The sequence below is a fragment of the Hyperoodon ampullatus genome (genome assembly GCF_949752795.1).
Source record: "Hyperoodon ampullatus genome assembly, chromosome: 8".
Classification (NCBI taxonomy): Eukaryota; Metazoa; Chordata; class Mammalia; order Artiodactyla; family Ziphiidae; genus Hyperoodon; species Hyperoodon ampullatus.
In genome coordinates this window covers 40,364,469-40,392,321 of record NC_136921.1, presented here as the reverse complement: position 1 = coordinate 40,392,321, position 27,853 = coordinate 40,364,469, and the positions used below count along the sequence as shown (strand labels likewise).

The 27,853-nt window shown below is 36.0% G+C and overlaps 1 protein-coding gene across 1 annotated transcript in view; it reads right to left on the bottom strand.

Annotated features, from left to right (window-relative positions):
- Positions 1-27,853, bottom strand: part of DNAH7 (dynein axonemal heavy chain 7) — a gene marked incomplete at its 5' end in the record, with an annotated part of 238,622 nt that overhangs the window by 145,008 nt on the left and 65,761 nt on the right. Inside the window, 7 exons of the mRNA XM_079710686.1 lie at positions 1,787-1,955; positions 5,319-5,428; positions 9,030-9,242; positions 13,293-13,433; positions 16,109-16,307; positions 17,825-18,018; positions 27,657-27,843. Coding sequence (XP_079566812.1) covers positions 1,787-1,955; positions 5,319-5,428; positions 9,030-9,242; positions 13,293-13,433; positions 16,109-16,307; positions 17,825-18,018; positions 27,657-27,843 — 1,213 coding nt within the window. The remainder of the gene's footprint in view (positions 1-1,786; positions 1,956-5,318; positions 5,429-9,029; positions 9,243-13,292; positions 13,434-16,108; positions 16,308-17,824; positions 18,019-27,656; positions 27,844-27,853) is intronic.

Here is a 27,853-nt window from a genome sequence, read left to right as displayed (position 1 = left end):
AACTCACAGATACCTCATAAGTATGTGCCATTTGGTCATAAGGAAAAACTGGAAAATCAAGCTTGAGTAGCTGAGTCCAAATGTGGACTAACTTTAAAAAATCAATGCAAAAATATTCATTGAATTTACATTCTATAGATTGCATATGTATGTATATGTGTTTCACTGAGTACCTAGTATATTCCAGGCATGATGCATGGCACTTTGTATATATCTTTTATGCAAGGAAACTAAGGTTACATCACATAAGATGTTAAGTATCAATAATTAGTACAATGCCATACATATAATAGTGGCTGACCTTGGATTTGTGTACAGTTCGATCTATTGAAACACACTGGATTAAACATGAATGGCATGCAATCAAAGAGTAGTACATTTTCATTATTTAGAGAAGACTCTATGACTTAGAAATCTAATACACGATAAAATAAAAGGATTAGAAATCACAGAACAGAATGCTTATGAAGTCACATGTTCAAACAGTTATACAGATTGTGAGGTTCTTAATAGTAAGACCTATGTCTTTTTTATTTTGTACCCCCATTATTCAGCATGATCCTAACACAAAGTGTCCATATGATCAATACTTATCAATAATCAAATTTAATATTATATGAATCTATATCAAAGAATTAAGAATATCATTATATAGATTTGAAAACTTAGCACATACCAGACTTTTCTTTAAACATTTAGGAATATAGTGGCTATTCAAACTACACATAGACTCTTTTAGATTTGCTGTTTATTTCTTCAGTCATTACAAGGTTGTATATCATGATAGAGGATGATTAAAATAGTTACTGGTCACTCAAATGTTTTCTTCATAGTTTATTCATTATAATATTTTCTTTTCTTTTATTCTAATTATTTCAGCATCACAAATGTAGAGACTTTTTATGCTCCAAATCTATTATAAAATGACTAGGCCATACTTCAGGGAGGAATAGTTTACTGTATGGGGTAGGGTTGTTATATTGTTAGTTTGTGTATTTTTTTTTAACATTAACTTTTTCTGGAGATACTTTTGAAAAAGATTACAGAATCTTTAAAATGTACTTTGAAAAGCATAGAAAAATAGAAATCAAATAAATAAGTAGAGCCCATAATCCCACATGGATAATTTTGTGTTCAATTGTACCACCTAATATTTTAAGGAATAACAGGCTGTAGCAACAAAGCACTAAAATGATCAGATGTCCATAGGTTACACCAATGAACTTAGGGACTTTATACTTTTAACTCCCCTTTTTGCAATCTTACAGACTCATAAGAGTGGGAATCTGACTCAGAATAAGAAAAAACAAAAGAAGGATTTCAAGTTCACCAAAAAGATTAACAAAAAAACAAAAGAAAGATTTCAGGTTCACCAAAAAGATTAATTAGAATGTGTCTATAAAAGTAAATCATTGAACTTGTTAATGATTAATGAACTTGTTAATATTAACTTGTTAATAACAAGATCTACCGGACAAAGAAGTTTTTAGATACCACAATTTTTACATGATGCAGTGGTTCTCAAACTTTTAGCTGTCCAGTATACTGGAGGGACACCACTCATTCATTTCTATCAGTAATACTGACCCATTATAGCAAGGACTGTAGGTAGAGCTCCTTCTCAAATAAGCTTTTGATATAACCCTACTTCTCTCGAGAATTACTGAGATAATACTTTTAACTTTGCTTAAACTACAGTAAATCTTTTATTTGCATCAAGTTATGTTTCATTATGAATAGCCTCTCTGAGAAGTTATCATATCGCAAATGACGAGTCAACTCAAACCTTAAAGAATTTTCCTAAAGCCAGATAATCCAACCCATCAGAACAGTTGAAAACAACACATTGTTTGGCTACAGCTTTGGCTAAATCTTTTGTAGTTTCAGTCTTTCCAGTTCCAGCTGGCCCCTCAGGTGCTCCTCCAAGGTGCAGATGAAGGGCTCCAAATAAGGTTCTGAAATATAATAAACAATCTTTGTTGAATAATGTGATTTTTATATACATTCTGAAAAGAGGAAGAATTTAAGCTGAGAGCCAAATTTTCCACTTCCTCATCAATAATTCCTTCCTTCCTACTAGTCTGTGAAAATCTTTGAGCATTACTTTTGTCTGTTATTATGTTTTACTTCTGAATAGCTGCATATATGACAAAAGCAGAACAAATTCAGTTTGAAATTCAGTGCTGATTTCTGGTCAATACGGAGAATTCAGCTGACCCTGAGTCACCCAATCCCCCTACTGCAAGCATATGGAAATGCTACATAAAAGAAAAATATAACAACTTTAGAAATATATAGCCATTTTTGAACGAATGAAAAGGAAATTATCAATGAAGAGGGAATGCATAGCTGGAAAAGTAATTAGGTGCTAAAGCTGTAGAGGTGCACATTGGTTAGGAATTTGCATATAAACACAAGTGTATTTATACCCACATAGAAAATAAATCCTTAGAACTGAGCAAGCTGAGGAGCTGGAATGGATTCACTATTTAAAGCTAGAAGACTTGAAAGGCTGCCTTGTGTGTAAATGGGAACTAAAATTACTCCAGCAACCTACTCAAGAGACAAAGAAGAATCAACTAAGGAAGAGACAGGAAGCTTACCCTTCATACAGTGCCCAATGAGAAATCTACATTTCACGGAGGGTGGGATCCAGTTTCCATTACTGATGGGCACATGAACCCAAAATGAGAAATTAACATTAAAATTTTGTTCTGAAAACCCTAGAGCCCTCCACAGAGATAAATGTAAAACTGCTCCACATGGACACCTCCACAGCTGAGAAAATGTTAAGACTACACGGGGAAACAACCTCTACTAAATTTAGCTCACAGCTAAAACTGGAAAGAGAGATCAGAATTAAGAATCAGACTTGCAGTGACAAAAGCAGTTGGACAATGGTCTGGGAGGGTTACTGCACATATGGCACTCTGCCTTCTTTGGTATCCTATTGATTTTTTTAAAATAAGATTTTAAATAAAAAGCAATACACATCAGAAAATTGTGGGGAAAAACAGAAGCCAATTTCATAAGAGAGGCAACTTGGAATCTAGCAATGAAAAATAGAATCACTGAACTTTTGAAAACTCAGTGAACAGAATAAATAGCAGAGAAAACCTAAAGAAACAGAATTATGCACTAGAAGATAAATATGAGGAAATCACCCAGGGAGAGAAGTCAACTAGAAGAAAAGTTTAAGACATAGAAGGAAGAAGGAAGAGAATGGGGAAAAGGCAAAATTCAAAAAACAATGGCTAAGAATTTCCCAGAATTAAAGATATTAATTGAAAAAGTCCCAAGTAGGATAAATAAAAACTCATCCACATCTAGTAACATCCAGTGAACATCAACAATAAAGAGAAAACCTTAGAAACTACAATGGAGAAAATTACCTATAAAGGAATAATAATTAGAATAACAGAATACTCAGCAGGAGTGATGAATGCCAATAGAATAATATCTTTGGAGAGCTGAGGGAAAATTACTGTTCATCTACAGTTTTATACCTAACTAATTTATCATTTAATAATCTAGTGAAGACTAAAAGAAAAAAAAAAGAGAAGAAGAAGAAGAGAAAGAGGCAATTTTACATAAATACTGGTATAGCTCACTACTTGCAGAGCCTCACTTGAACAATTACTAAAAGCTATTGCCTAGTAAGGAGAAAAATTAAACCAGAAATCAGACAAAGAAAGAAGCAATGGCAAGTAAAGACAATGATAAAATTTTTGGTAAGCCTACATAAATATTAGTTCTAAAAAAATGTGTAACAGTATATAAACACAGATCGTTCTGTGTTACAATTTTGACTAAAACTCCAAGCTGAGAGCTTTAAAGTATTTAAAGTCAAGAGAATGCCTGCAGCTTCTCCTGATGGCAGAGTAGGAGAAAACAGGGACAGTAAGAAAGATCCACTCTTACTGATGGCAAAACAAATGTGTGTATCATCTGGCCAGATCTAGATCCCACTGGAAGGGAACCAGATTTGAGTCAAACTGAATGGGACCCTGTGCAGGAGGCCCATGTAGAATCACAGGAGACCCCAGGAAGAGGGTCAGTGTGTGGTGGACCTCAGCAGAGGCTGAAGCAAAAGTCACCAGCAGCCAGTCAGAGAAGGCATTTTCCGCAGGTGGGAGAAGCAGGTGACTGCAGGCTCCCATAGAACCCACATAAACATCCCCTGGGAGATCTGGTACATCTAGACTTGTGCCATCAAGGAAGGCACTAAACAGCCAGGAGATAGTTGTCACCCAAGACACCTGGCACCTATAAACCTACCTCTCCCTTTCCTTCTCCTCTCCTCCATCAACCCCCAACACTAGAGGAGCTAAAAGATGAGCTATTGAGGGATGAATGCAAAGGACAGGGACAAAAATGACAAAAGACTGACCACATTTACCTTCCCAAATGCAGGCCATGAGCTTGAGTCAAGCTCGAGCTGGAGGGGAAGGGGTGTTTTAAACTGGTTGAAAAATAGTAACTTTAATTTTAGACCTAAATGGACTTTTAGTACCTGAAAATAATAACACTATTCATTAACATATTAAAGTTGCCAGAAAGAGTAGGGAATCTACCCTAGATTTCATCCAGAAATGGGGAAAATATTTGATAGAGCAAGTTTAAAAGAATGGCAATAAAAAAGAACAAAATTGCTTTCTGCTTGCATCCTAAGACTGGTTTTGTCAATAAACTAGTTACAGTTGGGAGAAAATGAAAAAACAAAGTTTAATTTAGTATTTGACAATAATTTGGAATATGGGAGATGGGACCTTGGAGTTAAAAATAAAGGTCTTTTATTATTCAGAAGGACAATAAAAAACAATGTACATGTAAATACCTATGAGATATCTGATGGAGATATCCAGCAGGCATGTGTGTGGAGAAACTTAACAGGAGAGAGACTTTGGCTGGCAGTACAGGTTTGGGGATCTTCAGGATGTAGGCTGTTAAAGCCTAAGAATGGATGAGGACATTCAGGAAACCATGACACATGAGACAAAACAATACATGAAAACAGAATTCTGGAAAATTCCTTGGGGAAGGAAGAAGGATGTCTCAAATGATCCAAAAAGAAGAGTCAGAAGTTTCAAGAAAGTAGAAATGAACAAAGTAAAAAAATAACAGAAACGCCTGATAATACTTAGAGCTCTAGAGCTGAGAGGAAGACGCCAGCAGAGAAAGCAACTGAAGGTCATGTTGAGACAAGAATTAAGGGTCTAGGCAAAGATAACAGAGAATACATTTGGTGCTTAAAAAATTGAGTGATTTAGGAGTGAGTGAAAATTGTTCCAATTAGATCTTTAAATTAATGAGTTTACCTGTAACACCTGTCAGTGAGTGGAGTAATCACCAGCCTAGGAGAATTACCCAGATATTCATATCCGTATCGTAAACCAGCATTGATCATCTTTGTTTCTAAATGATTTTCCTAGTACAAATCAGATAAAATGAAGTTAGCTTAAATAATAAAAATTTAAATAATATGAAACCTCAAGCTCTTAAATAATAGTCATGTTGTAAACACCTTTAAATTTCACTTTTCAGACATCACTTAATTCAGTAGAAGAATTCAACATCTAATTTCCTTGGATTAGTAATTGAAGTCACTGGCTTCAATTTTCCCCATAGAACAACTTTGGAAAATGTATTTATTCTTTACCTCTCTTATATTTTCTTTTTTTAAACTTGCTAACACTATTTTATTAAGGTGTAATTGACATACAACATTATATTAGTTTTAGGATACAACATAATGATTCCATATTCATCTTTATTGCAAAATGATCACCATAATAAGTCAACATCCTTCACTATACATAGTTAGAATTTTTTCCTTGTGAGAACTTTTAAGACCTACTTTTAGCAACTTTCAAGCATGCAATATAGTATTATTAACTACAGTTGCCATGCTGTATATTACATCCCCATGAATTACTTATTTTATGACTGGAAGTTTGGACCTTTTGACTCCTTTCACCCATTTCTCTCACCTTCCCTACCCTCACCCCCAGGCAACCCCCAATCTGTTCTCTGTATCTATCAGCTTGTTCATTTTTATTTTATTTTATTTTGTTTTTTAGACTCCACATATAAGTGAGATCACATGGTATTTGTCTTTCTCTGACTTATTTCACTTAGTATAATTCCTTCAAGGCCCATTCATGCTGCTGTAAATGTCAATATTTCATTTTTTATGGCTGAGTAGTATTCTATTACATATATATATATCTCTCTCACATCTTCTTTAACCATTCATCCACCAATGAACATTTAGTTTGTTTCCATATCTTGGCTGTTGTAAAGAATAATGCAATTAACATGGGTGTGCATATACCTTTTTGAGTTAAGTGTTTCTGTTTTCTTCAGATAAATACCCAGAAGAGGAATTGCTGGATCATATGGTAGTTCTATTTTTAAAGTTTTTTTTGAGGAGTCTCCATACTGTTTTCCATAGTGGCTGCACCAATTTACATTCCCACCAAAAGTACATGAGGGTTCCCTTTTTTCCAAATCCTTGCCAAGATTTGTTACCTCTTGTCTTTTTGAGAACAGCCATTCTACCAGGTGTGAGATGATATCCCACTGTTGCTCTGATTTGCATTTTCCTGACAATTAGTGATGTTGAGCATCTTTTCATGTGCCTGTTGGCCATCTGTATGTCTTCTTTAGAAAACTATCTAGATTCTCTGCCCATTTTTTATTTATTTTTTTTAAGTGTCCAAGGGGTGATTTATTTATTTATTTATTTAACATATTTATTGGAGTATAATTGCTTTACAATGGTGTGTGAGTTTCTGCTTTATAACAAAGTGAATCAGCTATAATATACATATACCCCCATATCTCCTTCCTCTTATGTCTCCCTCCCACCCTCCCTATCCCACCCCTCTAGGTGGTCACAAAGCACAGAGCTGATCTCCCTGGGCTATGCGACTGCTTCTGCCCATTTTTTGATCAGATTTTTTTTTTGCTATTGAGTTGCATCTGTTCCTTATCTATTTTGGATTTAACCTCTTAACAGATATATAATTTGAAAATATTTTCTCCTATTCAGTAGGTTGCCTTCTCATTTTGTTGATGCTTTACTTTGATGTGCAGAAGCTTGATATAGTCCCACTTGTTTATTTTTGCTTTTGCTGCCTTTGCTTTTGGTGTCAAATTCAAAAAATCACCAAGACCAATGTAAAGGAGCTTACCACCTATGTTTTCTTGGAGTTTTATGGTTTCAAGTCTTACACTCAAGTCTTTAATCCATTTTGAGTTAATTTGGGGGTATGATGTAAGACAGTGATCCAATTTCATTCTTTTGCATATGGCTGTCCAGTTTTCCCAACACCATTTATTAAATGTCTTTCCCCATTTATATTCTTGGCTCCTTTGTTGTAAAGTAATTGACCATATATGTGTATGCTTATTTCTGGACTCTTTATTCTGTTCCAATGATCTATGTGTCTGTTTTTATGCCAATACCATACAGGTTTGATTACTTTAGCTTTGGTAGTATAATTTGAAATCAGGGAGTGTGATGCCTCCAGCTTTGTTCTTCTTTCTCAAGACTGCTTTTTGGCTATTTGGGGTCTTTTTTGTTTCCATAAAAAAATATTAGGATTGCTTGTTCTATTTTTGTGAAAAATGCCATTGGAATTTTGATAGAAATTGCATTAAGTCTGTAGATTGCTTTGGGTAGTATGGACATTTTAACAATGTTGATTCTTCCAATCCATGAACACAGATCTTTCCATTTATTTCTGTCTTCTTCAATTTCTTTCAGCAGTGTCTTATAGTTTTCAGTTTATAGGTCTTTCATCTTCTTGGGTAAATTTATTCCTAGGTTATTTTATTCTTTTTGAGCAACTGTAAATTGGATTGTTTTCTTACTCTTTTTGATAGTTCATTATTCTCCTATATTTTCAATCATTTGTTCAACTTGTTTTCACTGTAGAGAGAGTATTATCATCATCACCATTTTATAGATAAGGAAGCTGGTGCCTGAAGAGAGTAAGTAACTTGCCCAAGTCACACAACTGGTAAGAGGAGGATGTAGCATTTGAAACAATCAGTCTACAGTCTGAGCTCCTAACCACTGTACTCACAGCCTCATATGGTTTTCCAGGGTTCTGGTTCTTGTAATTCTTCTCTTCCCACTCCACACCTCCCAAAGCCTTTCACAAAAGTGAATATGATGAGAACTTCTGAGTCTCTATCTCCAATCCTCAGCTCTCTCTTCCCATTCTCAGCAGGGCCAGCCTTGTTCACTGCACTGTTCCTGCTCCTCCTGCCTTCATGATGGTTACTGACGTCACCAACTACATAGATCCCCTGATAAAAACCTTCCTCCAGGGGTTCCCTGGTGGTGCAGTGGTTGGGAGTCTGCCTGCCGATGCAGGGGACACGGGTTCGTGTCCCAGTCCAGGAAGATCCCACATGCCGCAGAGTGGCTGGGCCCGTGAGCCATGGCCACTGAGCCTGCGTGTCTGGAGGCTGTGCTCCGCAACGGGAGAAGCCACGACAGTGAGAGGCCCGCGTACCGCAAAAAAAAAAAAAAAAAAAAAAAATCCTTCCTCCAGATCATGTTTCTGGTTAGTTCAATTGATCAACAAGAGGAAAGTTTAATGACTAAATCAGACTAAAACAGTCTGATTTGTACACTCTTTAGGTGCATCAGGAATCTAAGAACACACTTATAAACTGATTAGTTTCAACATTTTACGAATTCAGCAAGCATAATGACTAATTTCAAATGAGTAACTTTTTATAATTACTCATAGTTTGTGTGCATCTATATATGTATATGTATTTCTATGTAACTATACATTTGGATATAGATATAAACACAGTTTTCAAACACTTGACATATAGTTTTTGGCTGCCTTAATCTTCAATCTGGAGAATGCTTGTTTAGGTATAGTCAGCCATCAGCAAGAAAAATCCTATATTACTGATACTATTTCTCATGTGAGCTAGCAAGCACAAATTATATACCTGTGAGCTGAAATTGCTGAGTAATAACATTCAGTGATGTTACTTACTTGCCAATAGTACCTAAGCTGACTTAACCATTCAAAGTCAGAGTCATCACTAACTTTCTTTTTCACAAGTGCTGTGAGAACATCTCTAGCATGGACATCCAGCACCACAAGGGCTCCCAGAGTAACACGATTCTGCTTGGACAATTTGCCACGAACCAAGGTGACAATATCATCAATTTGTTTGTTACGCTTTTCCAAGTATTGCTCAAGAGACTGAAAGAAAATAAGATATAATTACTCAGTGTGATCAGAATCCGTTTGAACAAAAAATTTTTGACCTAGCATGTATAGAGTATTTTCTACATTTTTATTATAATTTTCCATATGACATAACTTAAAAATAATCAAAAAATTTTTTTTACTACAAAAGTATTAGGTGAACAAGCTCAATCAGGCCAGACATAGTTGACATACATGGTTTGTGCCTACCCAACATCCCCTCCTTTCCATTTCCACTCTTGTATGCTCTGTGGTTTTGTGAGCTGTCAATCATATTGCCCCATCTCCAAGGCAACATGAAGGAGGGTATGTGTGACCCAACCAGAGCCAATCACAGTTCTTTCCAGGGACTGCTATACAGATGGGAAGAAAAGTGCTTTTCACTAGGCTTGGGAGGCTCTCAGAATGCCAATGCGAAGCTACTGAAAGCCTTCACCCCACTGCAGAAAAAAGACTGACAGAGACCAGTAGAGATGGTCAGTAGAGATGGCCATTTCAGTAGAGATGAAAAATAGACAACAAAAGAGAGACTGCAGCAGTGATGAAGCCCTGAGATCCTGATTCCAAATGCTCTACCTTAGATCTCATAAATCCTTCTAGTACTCCTGTGTGAGCTTCTGAGTAGGATTTGTGCCACTTGAAATGTAAAGATCCTAAAAAACAAAACATCTAACATTTTAGTTTATGGTGAGCTAAGGCCAGTTCTAAGGATCAGGCTCTTTTGGGAGGGGTCTCTTTTCTGGTGGGTAAATCTGATTAGTTTTTGAAAAAGAGAAGAGGGCTTAGGAAAATCAAATTAAAATCAATGAAAACTGCTGTGCCTAAGGGAAGTGTAAATATGCTCCAGCAGGCTGATGTGGTTAATTTTCCCCACTCTAATATTTAATAAGCATTGTGCACCAATGAGTTTATTTCACTCCTTTAGGACCAGGTTAAGTGGTAGCAATGAAACTAAAAATGAGGATTTCCAAGGATGAGAAAAGCTTAAAGGATAGAGTTGGAGACTTGTTTCTTTAAGGGTCACTTTTATTACTCCTTGAAATATTTTATCCTTTTTTTTAGGAAGTCATTTTTTCAAAAGTTTGGTGCTTGAACACTATTCCATTTATATCATTTTCATAATTAATTGCTATTAATTTGCTTCATAAGTAGTGAAAAATAAAATTCTGTCCCACCTATGTTTAAATAACCCCAAGTGTTTAAATTCTTGGAGCCAATTAGTGAATTTAAGTATATTGAGTACACAAATTAGTAAGAATAGTTTTGCTGCTAAGAACACAAACTACGCCAGGTGGGGCATCTTAGTTTCCTAATCAGTAAAAGTCACGATCTTTGAGATCCTTACCAGTTCTCACATACTGTAGTTCCACACAAGGCATAAGATTAAACTTTTAATGTTTGGACCAGATGGTATAAATTATATGTCCATAAGAATTTGTTACTATTTACATTAGCAGAATGTATTTAGCTATACTAGAGAAACAGATTTAGAACTAAAATTTAGCTTCAAACTGTGATGAACTAAGTTCTTTAGGGACTATATTAGAATAAATCAATGAGAATTCAGATAAGCTAGATCGAAAAAAATCATGATACTGAATCACTTTTGTTACATTTTATTCATTGTAAACTGTTCTGTACAGTGAACTAATGAATCTAAAGGTAACTATCAATACTTTATATAGTCATCCAAAATAAACCCTGTCTGGAATCATATTTTTATCATACCTAGTTCCCTCTACATACACAATGCTAAATTGACTCAAAATCATATCAATATTTGCAATAACCCAAGCTCTGTGACAGTGGTGATTCTTTCATTCATTTTTAGCCCCTGTAATAGCTCATATACTGACTAGTTCCACTGTGAATATTCCTTGAATAAATAAATGGAAACAGATCCTGAGGGGAATGGGTCCTCTGGAAGTGGGACAGTACAACATGGTGCTATCATAGCATCAAGCTCCAGACAACTTGGACTGTTTGCAGAGAATGGAAATGTCTAGGCTCCTCTGAGGCTGCCAAGAGTCTCCAGTTACTGAATCAAAGATATCAGTTTCAAATGTGAACCACACATTAATTAAGGAAAAAGTCATCAACACACAGAATACTAAAACATGTGTTACCCTCCCATGATAGAAACACATATTAAATTTTCTTAAATCACCAATGCTTTAGAATACTAAAACATGGGCCATCCCCTCCTGATGCTGCTACAGAACCTAAACAAACTGAATATGCATGAGATACAGACAGGGACAAGGTACACAGACAGCAGATGAAGGGCATATTGAAGCAGAGTATTCACAAGCAGAGGAAAAAGGAAAGAATTAATTTTTAAGGACACATACAACGCTTAATTTCATTCCATGAAATTTAGCTATGTGAAACATCACAAAACACAACAGAAGAGAACAATCCAGCAAGTAACAGCAAAAAAGGCTTGCTAAGTTCCACTAAATTACAGCTTTAGAGGATCTACGTCTATGAAGCTGAGTCCCCCTGGAGTAGTAGTCACTCAAGGCATGGATTCTCATTTTGGCTTTCTCTGTGAATGGCTCCATACATGCACCATATTACATGAGGGGGATAAAATGGAATAAACTAATATATGAGTGAATAAATAACCTCATCTCAGTATCAGTGGATACTGTTGTAAGCCAAAAAAAAATCTATTTGTATCTGTATAAAATATAGTAAGAACAATATGGTAAGAATTGTAGGCAGATAGCTTTGAGCAGAGGACACATTGAAATGGAATGACCTAAATTGTGTGTCCCTTGAGATACAAATTACACCTGGGAGATAAGTAGAAGCATGAAAGGTTTACACTTAAATTCTCTACCTCAACTCCTACCTGTTCCAGAGAAAAATATCATTTTGACAGACGGGTGGAGGTTTAATAAACACCACATTTAATCTGAAGAAATGTGGAAGATGCCTACAAATTTGTCTTACTTGCTCACATTTGCTGCTTTGTTCCCTCTATTTCCCATAGCGATTAATGAGAAAGTTGGCATGGTGGTTTGGGGGGCCAGCAAGCAAGGAGCGAGATCCAGAAGGCTACATGTCCCCCCAGTAACCCACACTGGTGACAGAGGAATCCCTTTGTGTGGGGAGGCGGCTGCGTGGTAGCTTAAAAGTAAAAAGACAAAATGAAGTTTCTGGACCCACTGGGGAGAAAAGAAACATGGACGTAGACAGCCAAGAGCCCAGGAGTATCCCCAAGGGCTTAACTGCTCTAAGGGAAACCCTCATTCCCCATGCTCTGGTTTCCATGAAGACTTTTTCCTAAAAATCCCTGACTTCCTGCCCTACGCCCTTATCCTTTCCTCAGAGGAGAAATAAGTGACCTGTTGGTAAATTGGAGTGAACTAAGCATGTGTCACTCAGCTCCCTCCTCTATGAGATCCGCCTGCTTACAGAGGATATGAGCCTCTCTCAAACCCAGCACTCACCAGTGCTCAACAATACCTTACAGACAATAATGCCAAACTCCATGTAAAAAATACATTAAAAACTCATGGTTTTAAACAACATCTGCAATTGCTAAATTCCAACTGACCTATCAGTCAACCAACAGTTGACCTGCTTGGAATCCTACCTTATGGATAAGAATGCTGCTTCTGTTTTTAATATTATTTTAATATTATTTAATATTATAATATTAAATATATTATTGTTAGAATAATTAAAATTAAGCATCATTCAAAATATTATTATTTACTAAAAATGAGTACACTAAAAATTAAAATAGTCAAAATAAGTCAATTAATATCTTTTGTCTTCATAGGGTAGTTTTACTGAAGATATAAAAGAGAATTATATTATGTATTTCCTCCTAATCTTTCTGAGTTTAGGACATTTCTTTGTCCTATTATTACTGTATTTTTAAAGGCATAAAAATTTATATAATAAAAAGATTAAGGCTCCAGTATGCTTAGCTTTTTGAGTGGATTATCTATTTTTTTTTAGAATAATTGTATTTTGGCAATTATAACTATTTTAAAAATGCTGCAAAACCTGTGGGTAATAAAAGCTTACCTTTTGTCCTTTTGCAATAGCTGTTTGTACTTCTGTTGTCCAAAAGGTTTGGGATACACAGAGAACTGTCTGTCCAGGCCAATCTCTTACCCAGTTAATTCGTTCATGTTGTGTATAGGCAAAAAGTGCATCTTTAATTACCTAATTGAAAAAGAAAATGCTAAGGGTAAACAGTTTCATACTTTACTTGAACAAGCTAAAAAATGAAGAGCTAATTCCTGAGTGGATTATCTTGTACTGCTCAACTTCTTACATCTTAGCCAATGATGAAGATTTAAAGCATGTAACTAGACAATTTCAAGTTTTCCCATACACCTGTGAGCAAAACAAATATATTACATAGCATTTTATTTTGTTGATACATAATCTATCTGTGTGAACCACATTATATGAAATATTTCTTTGGCCAGTTGTAGCCAAAGATGTCCTAGGTACATTTGGACTGAACAAACACAAGCAATTTAATTACAAAACATAAGTTCAAATAATTCCAAAATGAGATCTGTCAAATTCACAGATTATTTTCTTTGAACTTAATCAGATCCCCACTCAGCCATGTGTATATTTGTACATGCACACTCAAGCACCCTACACAATTCCTCTAAAGTTCCTCCTGTGTTTCCAGACCTCACTCCCTCTCAGTCTTGTAGTTTGATGCCCAAGGCTATGATGACAGGGTGGATATATAATCCATTCATGGAGAGTTGAGAGCTGTAAATTCAGGAAGCCTAAGTCATGTACTTTACTACATATGTTTTCAGTGAATTCATAGATCCACTTTTTCTATCAGCCATCAGTGGGAAACATTCCAATCTATTATATGTATCAATCAAAAATAGTATCATCTATGAGGTGATAGTCACGTTAATGTCTGAATTTCAGAAAAGATTATCAAAATTACATTTTTCTGAGAAATATATAAGGATAGGCAAACCTTTCTGGATTTCTAGTTTAGCTAGGATATTTACAGAGTTGAATAGAAATGAAGGGCAATGTTGTCTATTGATAATAAAGAAAATGTAAAAGGCCAGAGGAAGCCACAGAAAGGGCAGGTGAAAAGGAGCAACTGAGAGATGGGAGGAACACAGTAAAGAATAGAAGGTACAGTAGAGAAATGCCAAAGATGGAATAAATATGCGTTCTAGAAGGACACTGTGGAGAGAATAGGAGGGAGGCATTAAAATCTAAATCACAAATTTCTATATAGTTGGATGAGGAGAAATATGATTACATAAAGTTCTATAATATTGTATATAAAATATATTATTAAACTGTGTATGCCATATATGAAAAATAACATATTTTGGCAGTAGCAAAGTGCCAAACTGCAGCAAACTGCAGTATTAAACCCATGATAATCCAGTAAGATAAAAGGGTAAAGGTGCCAAGAACATGATTTTATATTATTTAGAAATGACACAAAATTCACTTAATTTAGGCATGCAGTAGCCTTTCAAGCATGCACATACATATAGCACAACACAGTAACACACAGAGCTCCTATCTGTAGTATTTTACATTGCATTCACTTGCATTTTTCCCATGGACACAAACTTACACATGAACATTTGGGGAAGATATTTCCTAGCCGATTACTTGCCACCCCATCTTAATGCTCTGAAATGGTAACCAAAATATTTTCTCTGAGTACTTTGACAAACAAAACTAAAAGAATAGTGAAATAGTATTAGATATGTCTAAAATAATGAGTTACCACTGTATACATCAATCAACAAACCATATAACCAATTCAATGCTGCTAAGTAGTGGTCGAAGTGAAATGCATTTAACTGCTGATAGCTGCGTAAATGGGAAAGCTGCTTGTCAACATTTATCAAGCCCTATGAAAGCTCATCCTCTTTTTCCCAGTGATTCTACAAATGAGAAGTTATCATAAGAAAATAAGTAATTCAATCAAAGAAACCAGTATGCATAAGGACATTCATTATTACTTAATCCATAATAGGGAGAAGTGGGAACCTGTCCAAAAGATTTTGCATCTATTGAAAAAATACAGTGCAGGCAGATATTAAAATTATACTTAAGAGAAAGGAACATTAAGACACATGATGTACATTAACCTAGATTCCAGTGAATTTTTCAATAATGTGTGACAGCATCTGAAAAATTCATGAAAACTGTTGTTGATTAGGGCTTGATGCCATATTTCCTTCTCATTCTTGCTCTCATGCTTCCCTGCTCAATCATGATTTTTATTCCTGGTAAGGAACATGAATGTTAAGTCCACATTATAGTAAAAAAATAATTAACTGCTCAATTAAGCTCTATTTGCTCCCTCGACTTAAAATTCTCTACTAACAAAAATAATTACAAATGATTGAGGTGGTAATATGCTTTCTGAGATATGGAAAATATGAAGTTACTGTTTAACTGTAGAAAGTACTTATGATTTTCTAACATTTTGGTACATATTTTATATATTCACAGAACAAAAGGAACCACCAGAGAAACATACATGTCAAGGAGACTGATGTGAAACTGTAGAGAGGTGCTTCCAAGGCGAGACTAAAGACAGACCATACAGACCAAAGTGTGTCTAACGTTGAAAGCAAAAGAAATGAGACAGAATCATGACTAAAACCCAAGTTTGTTGTAGTATGTATGGTATTTTGTCCCACTTTTCAAGTGAGTCACTACAAAATTAGTATCAGAAACCATATCTTTGCCTTCAATCTATCTGTTACAATTGAATTGGTAATTCATGACTCAATTTGTCTAAATAAAAGTGCATTTATCAATAACACATTAAGGTTCTATCATCTTTACTAGAAATAATAATAAACACAGTTGGCTACCTTATGGATGGATTTAATCATAACTCTCTCTAACTCAACCAACCACTTCTCCACTTGACCTCTGGCTTTGGCTGTTGAAATGGTGTCTATGAGTTCCACCACTTCTCCTTCACTACTCTTCATGTGAGTAATGTCCAAACTTTCTGTAAATTCCACCTTTGCAATTCCTTCAAAACATTTCTTCAGGTGAGGTTGTACTCTGTCAGGAAAAAAAAATGTTTAAGAGACTTAACCAAATAAAAGCAATTCCCTTAATATCAGTGTTCTTTGCATTCCAATCTTCATTCAAAATTCATAAATGTGCACTATGCGTGAGGCCCCTGCTAGATGCTAGAGATGAAGCGCTGATAGAAAAAAAAAAAAAAAGATAATTCTTGCCTGCACAGATGCATGGATTATACAGTCCAGTGGGAGATCATCATTAATGGAATAATCACAAAAAGATTTGTAAAATTACAATTATAATAAGAGTTACATCAGGCTTTGTTTCCAACACAATGAATCAAGAGCTGTTAAAAGTAATACAAGGACCAAACCAATCTTGACCAACAGATAAAACACCAATCTGAAGAATCTTCAAATGCGCAAAAAGTAGATATTTCAACTGGGATCTTCAGAGACTGCTTGCAAATTATGAACTAGGCTTAGTGCTTTAAGTAAATCAACTACTTTGAAGGTGCCCAACTTTAGTCTATTCATTGTAATACAGATGGAACTGACTAAATTCCTCATTCTTGGCACGTTACAAATGACCAATTGAATTTATCTTTCAAACAGGCAAAAAAATGGTCAGAGCATAAAAAGTCAGATGGAAATCTGAGTCTAAATTTATCTTTTTATCTGGATTACTTGTCTCCTACTTTGAAGGCACAAGACACAAAACTGACAAATTTAACAAATATCTATTCACTGCCTGATGTAAACCAGACACTCTTCTAAGGAATAGGGAATCAGCTGGGAAGGGGAAAAGGTCAAAAATCTCAGCCATCATGGAGCTTATGTTCTGCTAGAGGAAAGCAAACAGTAAACAAATAAGCACACTATAGAGTAAGCCAGATGATAAAAAGTATGCTGAAAGAAAATGAGGCAGAGAAGATAATCAAGAAAGGTGACTAGGGAGTGCTGGAAGGGGTTGCCATTTTAAATAAGTGGCCAGGGAAGGCCTTCTTGAATGGCAGATGTTTGAGCAGGTTTCTACAAAGATCTAGAGGAGGTAAAAGAAGTCTTATGGATATTTGGGTGAGGAGGATACTAGGCAAAGAGTACAGTACACTGAGGGAGGAGGCTGCCCCTTTTATGGGAGAATTGCAAGGACTGTAGCAGAATAAACAAGAAGAAAGCTAGTGGGGGATGACTAGGAAGGATCACAGGGGAGCACCTGCGTGGGTGACTGCAAGCCACTGAGAGGGCGCTGACTTTTATTCTGCATGGGATGTAGAAGAGGGATGGGTTCTGAAAAATCTGTAAGACAATATGTGCTCAAATGAGAAATCCACTCCAAGCTTCATCATATTTGGAAAAATATCATTCAATGGTATTCCTTATGCTTTTAATAATTATTTAAGTTGATTACTGATATGATTTAGAATAGTCTTGAAAAAAGTTATTACATAAACAAAATCATATATATTTAAGTTCTGCATTATTCTGAAAATTAAAGGCAATCAACTTAGCCGTGTATTATATACGTATAATATATATGTATATCTTACTTACCTAGTGGGATCTTTAGTCTCAGACAGTATCTCAAGAAGTTCATCGTTAGACAAGAAAAAGAATCTGGGGAAGAAGAGACGCTTCTTTTCCAAATATTCATTAAGTCCTTTAAGAATGAGTTCCAAAAGTTCATTAGATTTTTTCAGCCTCTCCAGCATTCTCTCAATAGTTACAACTGCCAGAACATGTTTATCCTAAAAATAAGAAATGTACAACTCAAAAATATTTGATATTCATATTGACTTTATATTCCTATTATATTTGAGATTGCATGGTTTTAATAGAACAAAGTTTATTCAAAATTTAAAGTGAAAACTTACTTATTTTTTAAAAGTACTCTTGCATAGTCTAGATCTAACCAGCCGCTTTAATTGTGTAAAAGCCACGTTGACTTGATACTCATTGATGTTGGCCACAATTTCTCATTCTAATTTGGGAACTGTGAGAGACAATGAGTATGGCAGGAGTGGGGAGGGGGACACTATCTGAACTCACAAGAAGGACAGGAGGAAACAAAAGAGTATGAGATATGTTTGTCTTTTGTTCTTTGAGGAAAAGTACTCTAAAAAGATGTCATCATTATAATTATTATTTTGAATATTATTGTTATCAATAATAATAAAATAACAATTCCTGTTTTATAAGGGTGGATAAAAATAAGGGGTTGGGAGCATGGAGGAAGGAGCTTTCCATAAAGATCTTACATTGCAAAGAACTACCTCTGGAACTGCATTATAACTTTCTGCTTGTTGAAGGACTGAAGTTCAAGGTATGTTCTTCCTGAACTCTCTAGAGACTAAGATTGTTCTACTTTCAAGGCATGGATTTCTGAACATTCTATCACTTGAAAGTGTCACTGTGAGCTGTTTTCTTTAAAGGGATTCAAACACAATCAAGTATTTTTAAAAGCTTTCTTTTATGCTGTAGGATTCAAAATAAGAATTATACCAAAAGCTGGTCTTAAGAACTGATATTTTAAGAAATAGTTTATTGATTTCTCAAAATACCCCTACAAGTAACAACCAGGCTTATGAAAATCTTTAGAAATACATATTAAAACACAATCTAGACAGAGCTGAAATAAAATTCTTTTTACTATTTTTCCTTAACACATGATTGATGTCATCCAGGTCTAGTCTTGGTCTTATAATCCCAAACTCAGTGTTCACCACTGACACCAATGACAAAGAAAGAAGAATTCTTTACTAAGTAGGCTTAGAAGTGTGAGAAAGAGGTGGCAAAACACATTAGAGATTTTAATCACCAGACCAAATAAACTTCATGAGAATATACTGGTACATTTAGAAAATTTACATGAAATTAAATCAAGGGAATATTGTTAAAAATTAAAAAGAATTTTAAGATTAACTAATTTAAACTGTTTTTGGTTAGCCAAAGGGAGTTTGGTACTGACTGTGAGGTCAATCAAAAATTTCAACTGTAAATTGTTTCACAGAGAAATTTTATTCTACTGCAGGAACATGTTTTTGTTAATATACTTTCAATGTTACTGGAAAGAAAAGATAATCTTCTGCTTTGTTTTGAAATATAACAATGTAACTTGGGAATATAGCAATTTAATCAAAGAACAAAATAATCATCATTAATACCTGTTTTTTTTTTTTCAGTAGAACAGGTTCATATGGAATATGCAACATATGCAATTCACTTATCTTTAAAGAGGCACAATTTTTTAAAGGCATCTTATTATATTTCCTAAGAGTTTTATGTTTCAAATAAACATTTAAAAATACACACAAAAAGAAGCATGACAGAGATTCAGGTCATAATTTAATATGCAGTTCATTCGAGTATGGAGCAGTACCCTTGTACTCCTAAATTCAAAAACCAAAATGGTGTTCTTAGAGTGCCACCTTCTGGAGAAGTATGCTTTTCTTTGTTGGAAAAAAAAAAATGTTGCTAATAAATGTGAAAAATTCCTTTCACAAATTAACAATGTTTGTTTTATTCTCAGCCAAAGAATTTATTGCAATTCGCTATTTTGGATCTGAGATTTGAAAGCTAAAAAAAAATCAGTTATTTAAAACAACATTCATATTTCTTTCCCTAAATATTGCAATTACAAAAGATATACCCCTTGGAAGCACTTAGCATTTGAGCAAAAAAATTTTCATTGAATTTCTGAGGTCAAACCTATTTATCTAGATCAGCTCAATGACGCTGAATCAAATATGCTAGTTCTGAATCAACACAGACGATAATCTATGTACCTTGCTATGTGGACTTAAGAAAAAAATATAGAAAAGTAATCAATCATCTCTGGACTGGAAACTAAACACTCTCTTCCCATGAGAAGGTAAACAGAACAGAGACTACATCAGATGAAGAGAAGAACAGACCTGGTTCCTAATCACTTAATTAACCTGACTCTCTATTTTCTTATCTTTAAAATGGGGATAAGACCCCTCTCTCAAAGTTGTTATGAAGACCAAATTAGACAAAATATTGGAAGCACCTAATATGGTGCCTAGAACCCACATATGCTTGGAACTACCCTTTCCATTTTGCCTTCTATAACCGTGTCTTGATGAGATACAGACAGAGAGACACTACTCTGGGGGAATTCATGGAGTAAGTCACTTACATCACTCCATTGGTTTAATGGAGTTAAAATAAACATTTAATAAACTGCCATCCTTCTGGTAAGATATTTATCATAGTAAAATAAAACTGGCTTTAAGTTCCTTTAAGCATTGCCACAAAATTCTAGTACAGAGTAGGCATTCCATAAATATTCGTTGAATGCTTGAGTGAATGAGGATGAGTTAAGCCTGCAGACACACAAAGGCACTCAAGGAACTTACGACCCCCCCTACTGTACCAACTTATTAGCTAAGTTTCTCAAGACAGAACAAGATGTTATAACAGGAAGCCACCAGAAATTTGAAGCTAAGTATGACTCCTTTGACGCTTTAATTACTTTTCATCTTCGGGAGAGGAAAAGGAATTATTAACTGCTATTACTTTTTGGTATTAAAGAAATAATTTTACAAATTTTACGTGTCTTCTTTTGCTTCACAAGTATCACCAATCTCATCAGCTCAAATGACAAGCTACTGGTTGATTTACATTTCTAAACCAATTGCCTGTGATATCAGGGCCTGAAACTTTAATTGGGGTATACAGAGAGAACATTCTAATTACTGCTGCCAGGAAGCTTCACAGAAAGTACACTGAATGGAATTAAGCTCAAGCCAGTTCTATAAACTTCCAGAAGCATAAACTTCCAAATCAGAAAACCCTGGACAACAGAAAACTAATAAGATCCTCTTTAAACCTTTTAAGTACTAAGAAAGGAAATGTGAGTTCACTGAGTAGACCTTTATGCTCCCTTACTACTTTCAGATCCTTTGACCTCACCAAAAATAGAAATTCTTTCAAGATGCAGGATGTTTCTAGGATTAATCCAGCTCTTAGGACCCAGGTTTCTAACACTGAATTTTCAGAGAAGGTTTTTCAGAATTCTTAGAACTAGCAATAATTCAAGGATCAATCTCACTTTAACTATTCACCCACTCACTCAACAAATACTTATGGAGGACTTGATAGATGTCAGACACTGTTCTCAGTGCTTGGGCCACAACAGTGAACAAAACAGACAAACATCCCAGCCTCCATGAGGAAACAGACGATAGATAACAAACATGACAATTCAAAAATCATATACTAAGTTAAAAGGTAATAGATGCTGCAGACACGAAAAGGGGGATCAGGATTGCCAGGAAAGGCAAAGGCAGGTTTCAATTTAAATACGATGCTCAATGTGAGCCTCTTTATAAAGGTAATATTTGAGAAAAGACTTCAAGGAAGCAAAGGTACTCATTAGTTCTGCAGATATTTGGAGGTAGAGCATTTCAGGAACAGGGTCCAGTCAGAGCAAAGGTTCTACAGCAAAGGGTGCTTGGCATGTGTGATTGAAAAAAAAAGAGAAAAAAAAAGGAAGCTAGTGTGGCTGGAATAGAGAGAGCAAGGTAAAAGTTTGAAGGACAGAGAGGTAAAAGGGTAGAGGGAGCAAATCAAGAACTTCCTGTTCAAGGAAACCATTGCCATGTCCCATCAGAAGGATTTCTCCCTTGGATACTAAGATATTTCAACTAGCAAGAACAAAAGCAGGGAAGCAAAATTGTGAGAAGTTTATTGGGTGAATTGGTATAAAGTGTCACTGTCATTTTCACTTCTTAATTCCCAGACCCATGTACTCTGCCTATGGGAGAAACTCTGTATTTGGTGTTGGTTGAGAACTTATGCTATGTATCCTCTAGAACTGCACTCCAAACTCACAAACACACTTTTCTTCCTGCTGGAATAGCAACTGAGTCTTCAACATGAGACATTCCACTTTTTACGAGGTCAATGCTCGCATAGGACCTGTAAATCTTATGAGTATCAGTCAATTGCCTCATTTCCTTGTAGTGTGGTTTCCTTAGCAGAAGCAATGTTGTGTGTAAACTGTGACAATAAGTCATTCAGTAAGTCAGTGAATGACAGTGTTGACAGAAGCTTGGAATAAGAAAGAAGATCCCTCTGGTGCAGAAAAATCACTGATCCCTTCTAAGTTGAAAGAGGTCCAATGTATTTAATTCCTTCTAAATGGCTGCCTGGTCCCTTCAGGTGTGACCCTGTACCAGAAGCATGTTGTTAGTTTCTGCTGTTGGCAGCTTGGACACTCAGCAGTGTTGGGTAAGGGACAGCCCATAATGACAAGTCCTTCCATAATTCCCACCTCTGCCATCATGACTTCTTTGTAGCTTGAGTGACCATATAATGCAGTTTGATGAGGAGAGTTCTGGTTTATGTTTGCTCTCCTAGCTTACTCATTAATTGCTTTAACTCTCAGAAATTCTGCAGTCTGGACAACATATCATGTGATTATTCTATTCATAGCTCACTGTGCATACAATGGCATATACTGACTGACATTCACAAAATAGATCAACTGGTCAACTCATATTATCAAGTGCCTCCTTTTGCAGTGCTGCATTTTATTAAACACTTACATAGAGCACACATATGCTCACATTCTAGTCTATTCTGTGATCCCTTATACCTCTTCCTCAGACCTCCTTGTTGCCAGTCTTTCAATCTGGTTTCTTCTAAGTCCTTGATCATACAGCCAAACTGTTTTATGATCAATGTAGAGCCACACTTCTGGCCATTTGTATAGGCAAGGTCTAAAAAACCCCTAATATTTATTGAAGTTGTAGGATTCCCTTCCTACTACCCTTTAAGTCAATCCCCTAAGTAGGGGGCGGGGGAGGTCGTAATTTCTGCTTCTGGATGATACGCAAGAAATATTTTGCAGAAATCTATAAGCCAGTCTTTAATTTCTTTAAATCGTATCAAGGATTTTTGGCATTTCAGCTTCATTTAGGTGGGCCATCACGGAAGCCAGGTTTTGGTCAAAAAAGCAAGTAAAACAGAAATCATTCATATCTCCCTGACTAGCTCATGGAAGCCAGGATCTCTGGTAAGTGCACTCACATCAATACATTTGACTGTATCTAACTTAGGTTCTCCCTAGGCAAGCACTATTGCAATATAATATCTCCTTTATTTCTTAGGATTCTGACAAGGCTTCTGGCAAGGGAGGCTCTCAGTGTGAGGGTCAGTGTACCCAAAGTCAATCAAATTCACCCAACTGTTCCCATTCTCAGTTCTCACCATCCCACTCTTTCCCAGTAAGTAAATTATATTTCACAGAACAGATCTGGCAAGGCTGGGAATTAAATTACATTGTAATTTGGCAACCTGCTGGATCAGACTCTATAATTTTGGGCTATGTCAAATTTGTAGCTATGAGAATTAAGAGGCTCTCAAGGGCTATCACAGAAACACCTTAATCCCCTGACCATGTCTTGAGCAAAGAATTTAAGCCCTGAATTATGCCATTTCTTTAATTTCTTCAGTGTTTTAGGAAAAATTCAGCCCATCTCACATCCCTTTGTATTTCAAATTTGTACTCTATTGACCTACCACAGCAGTCAGTTGGTCCACCAAAGGATTGCCTGTAAAACAGACTCTTCATTCCAGGAAACCAAGAGAATAATTTAAGTAAGTGAATTTTGGAGCGCATGCCAGGTACCACCAGTGTTCCATTTTCAGATGGTAACTAGATTTTAACTACCCTAAAATCCAACTTGGTCATATAGACCAAGATCCTAGATGCCAACTTGGAGGGTCTGATATCTTTATTCAGAGTTCAGTGCAGAATCCTTCTAGGTAATTAAGCAAAAGGAAATTTAATATAGGGAATTAAGTTATTACAAAATCATTAGAAGGTCTAAGGGAGCACACTCCAGGCTGGGCTTCCAGGAAAGACTCCTAGAACCTGTGGAACTGATCTTCCAGGAGTGTTGCCACCTCTGCCTCAGTAAGGACAAAAGGACACCACCACTAGAACTAACTGCATTCAAGGACACACCATGGTGACTGTGATTCTAGGATCACAGTGCAGGATCATGAAGCCACCATCATCATCGGCTGTAAATACCCACAAAACTGGTGACCAGACACTGAAGTCTGTCGGAAAAGAAAAAAAGAAAGTGATCTTGCTTGACAGCAGAAATAGCTAAAATGGCAAGAAGATGGCCACTGTATGCCTTCCAAATCCCAAATGAGCGTGCCTAATCATCGAAATTGAATTCACTTCCAGAAACTTAGATGCTAAGGAGTCTGGGAGACACAATTTTAGCTTTCCAGCTCACTAGAAAGAGGTGAGATGCTTGGTGCCAAGTGATCATATTTACTATAGTAAAAAGAAAAAGAAAAATAATGACTCTATGCTTTTGGCCTGAAAAACAGGGGGAATAGTGTTCATATTTGCTGAGATGCAGTTAGACTACAAAAGGAAAAGATTTGGGAAGAAATTCAAGAGTGCCTTTTCCTGCCTTGTACGAAATACAAAAGACTCATGTGGATCAAAAGTCAAGTTTGGGTACACACAAAAGATTATCCACTTCCTTCAACCCCAAACGATGGGCAACTAACTGGTCCTGTATTAGGGAGGGGGCCCAAGGGAGTCCCTAGAAAAGTTTTCAAGTGCATGTAAAGAGAGGAGGCTAACGTCTTCTTCTCCAACTGGAAGTCTGTTCCATCACCAGCATGCTGACCTGTGCCAGTGCTATCAGAACAGGAGAACTCTGGGAGAAGGTGGTATGGTGGGATGACCAGGTGAAGGAAGGGCAAGGACCATGTGTTCAAGGTTACCAAGAAGTACAGAAGATGGATCCCAGGTGCTGCAGACCTGCAGCAGTGAAATTAAGGGCTACAGATCTGTGAAATACTACTAGAATATGGGGCCAAAGACATGCATATGAGAGGAATGTGGCAAAAGGCATCACTGGTAGATCAGTTGGAAGATGAAGTCAAGTCTGGCAGAGGATGACCAAACCTAGGGGAGATGCTCCAGATAGCATCCCTCAGCAGCCAGAGCTTGTCGGGGTCTTCACCTGTCCACACTGAGTTAATTTGTGGACTTCACCTCACCACAACTGGTCAAAAAGCTAGACTAGTTGTGATGATCAACAGTAAAGGCACAGTGCAGGTACCAGAGACAGGAGGCCATCCACCTTATGACCACCAAAGGAAAGAATAGCCAATTTGGCTGGATCGGTTACATCAGTACATTTTCTCTCCCTCTCCCTCTTTTTCTCTCTCTCTTCCTCTTTCTACTTTCTCCCCCTCCTTCCCTTTTTCTCTTCACCTCCTCCCTACCTTCTCCCTCTCCCAATACCAAGTGATAAGACCAGGAAAGAGAGAAGCAGTGCGGGAGAGTGCAGTCCCCACCCCACCAGAGCCTCAGGGTTACCTGACTATGGGTAGGAGAAGAGTTCTAATTAGAACAAGAGATTGAGGTTTTCAAACAGGTACAGTTCAGTCTTCATAGGCAAAACTATCTTAATAACCAAAAGTGACTGGAAAATTCTGGAATTACACTGAAAGGTCAGTAAGGGAGCTTTCCCCAGTGAGAAACAGCCTTCGCCAAGCGTAGTTAGGAACAGGTACCAAAACATACAACTATTTCATGCTTATACCTTAAGGAACCAAGATAACCTCAAGCAAGCCATTTATATTAACAGCATCATTTACATCCTGTTTTTAACCTCTGAGCCTTTTCTCTTGGCATAGTTCTAAAAGAACATTTATTGGAAACCCCTAAGACTGAAAGTGATGGCTTTCTGTACCAAGCATTTAATCCAGTGGCTTCTACTATACAGATCATCCTCATTAGCCTTCCTGAGAGAATATGGATTTGTGTTTCTTTTCAAAGCTCCAGAGAATATGGACAAAAGCTGTCCTGAATACTAACATATTGAGAAAAAGAAAATGTAAAGCCAGTTGAAGAAGATAATCAAGTCTTATAACAAAAGTAAATGAAGTGTCATCCAAAGAAAACTGCTTATTTGGGAATGAGAGGAAGTAATGCTTTTCTGTTAATATGTTTTTAATGCGGTTTTATAGAACTGAAAATCTTTCTCATTTATTTACTAGACTCAGCATAGCTTCCCCTTTCCTAGGCATTGAGCTATCTATAAAATTTCCCTAGCAATATGAATTTTGAAGAGTATTTCAATCGAATGTCAAAAAAAGAATTTTTTAACTTTTAAAATTATATTAACTAGGAGAATACAAGCATCTACTTTTTTTCTTTTTTGGGCAATAAAAAAATTCTACTTCATCCCCTTCCAAACAAAAATGTATACATGTTTTAAGGGTTTTGCCCTGTTGTAAAGAAACAATATAGGAAAGGCTAAATTTATAAAACAAATTAATTAGAAATGAGTGAATGTGTTACAAAGTGACTCACCAGTAGGTCCTTTAAATATGGAATTCCAGTGTGATTAATTCTACAAAAGTTTGGTTTATACAGAAGCTTTGTTTCAAGTATTATTACATAAGACAAAGTAAACTTATTAAATAAACAGACCCATGTCCATCTTATGGAATATTTTCCAGTAAAATCATATAGTTGACATTGATACAGTATCGTCAGTATTTAGGATTAGAGTCACAATTTTCAAAGTTTAAATAATAAAAATATACATATTTCCATTTTAGGGTAGAAAAACTTTAAGATAATACTCTTCCTATCTTACAATATTGTATTTGATCAAAACACCAATAGAGAAGTTTACATTCATTTAATGACATAATTTAATAGCTAATATTTCTTGTATTTAATCTTAACTTCCACTAACACACAAACCATGCTTTGCAGGCAGTAAATAAATAAATGTCTTTTGAACTGAACAAAAACCATACCTTTTTCGGTGTTACTGGTTTTTTATTAAATTCCCTCCTTAACTTAAATTCTAAGTTCTCCACTGTATTTGTGTGGTGATTGATTGGTAGATTGCATTTTGTTTGTATTTATTGGGCTCTTTAAGTATATTTACCTTTGCAGCTCTTCTTTTTATTTTTTATTTTTTGGTCCCTACAGAGAAACATGTTGATTGAGCAGTTGGAATGCTGGCCTTTTCCCACCACAGCACATTTCAGTGGTGGTGCAGCCAGTAACATGGGGGCAGGAAAATAGACAGGACAGTGCGTACTGAGTACACTGTCTTCCTACCAGAGTGTCCAGTAAGAACCACTGCTAGAACAACTATCATTAAGTAATGAAAATTCAATTTTGACCTCAATAAGTAATCAGGACAAAATACCTATTTTCCTTTTGATGTTTCTTGCTCCTGGGATTCTAAAATAATATCTGAAAAGGAGCCTATGTGGGAAAAAGACAATGGCTTATTTAGATTGTTTTGAACACAAAAATCATGTCACTTCAACAAAACAATCAGAGATTTTTACCTACCTGTACTACACTTTTCATTATATCTCTCCACGTTTTATCCACGGTTGTAAATCGTCTGCCCTCCTCAGGCATTTGAGACATAATGTCCGGAGAACTAAAAATGGGCTCCAAATACAGCCACGTGGCTTGGACCTTGAGCCATTCATCCAGAATCTCCTGAAGCAGCAGGAGTTTGCCCTCCCATTCCCTGAGAAGCA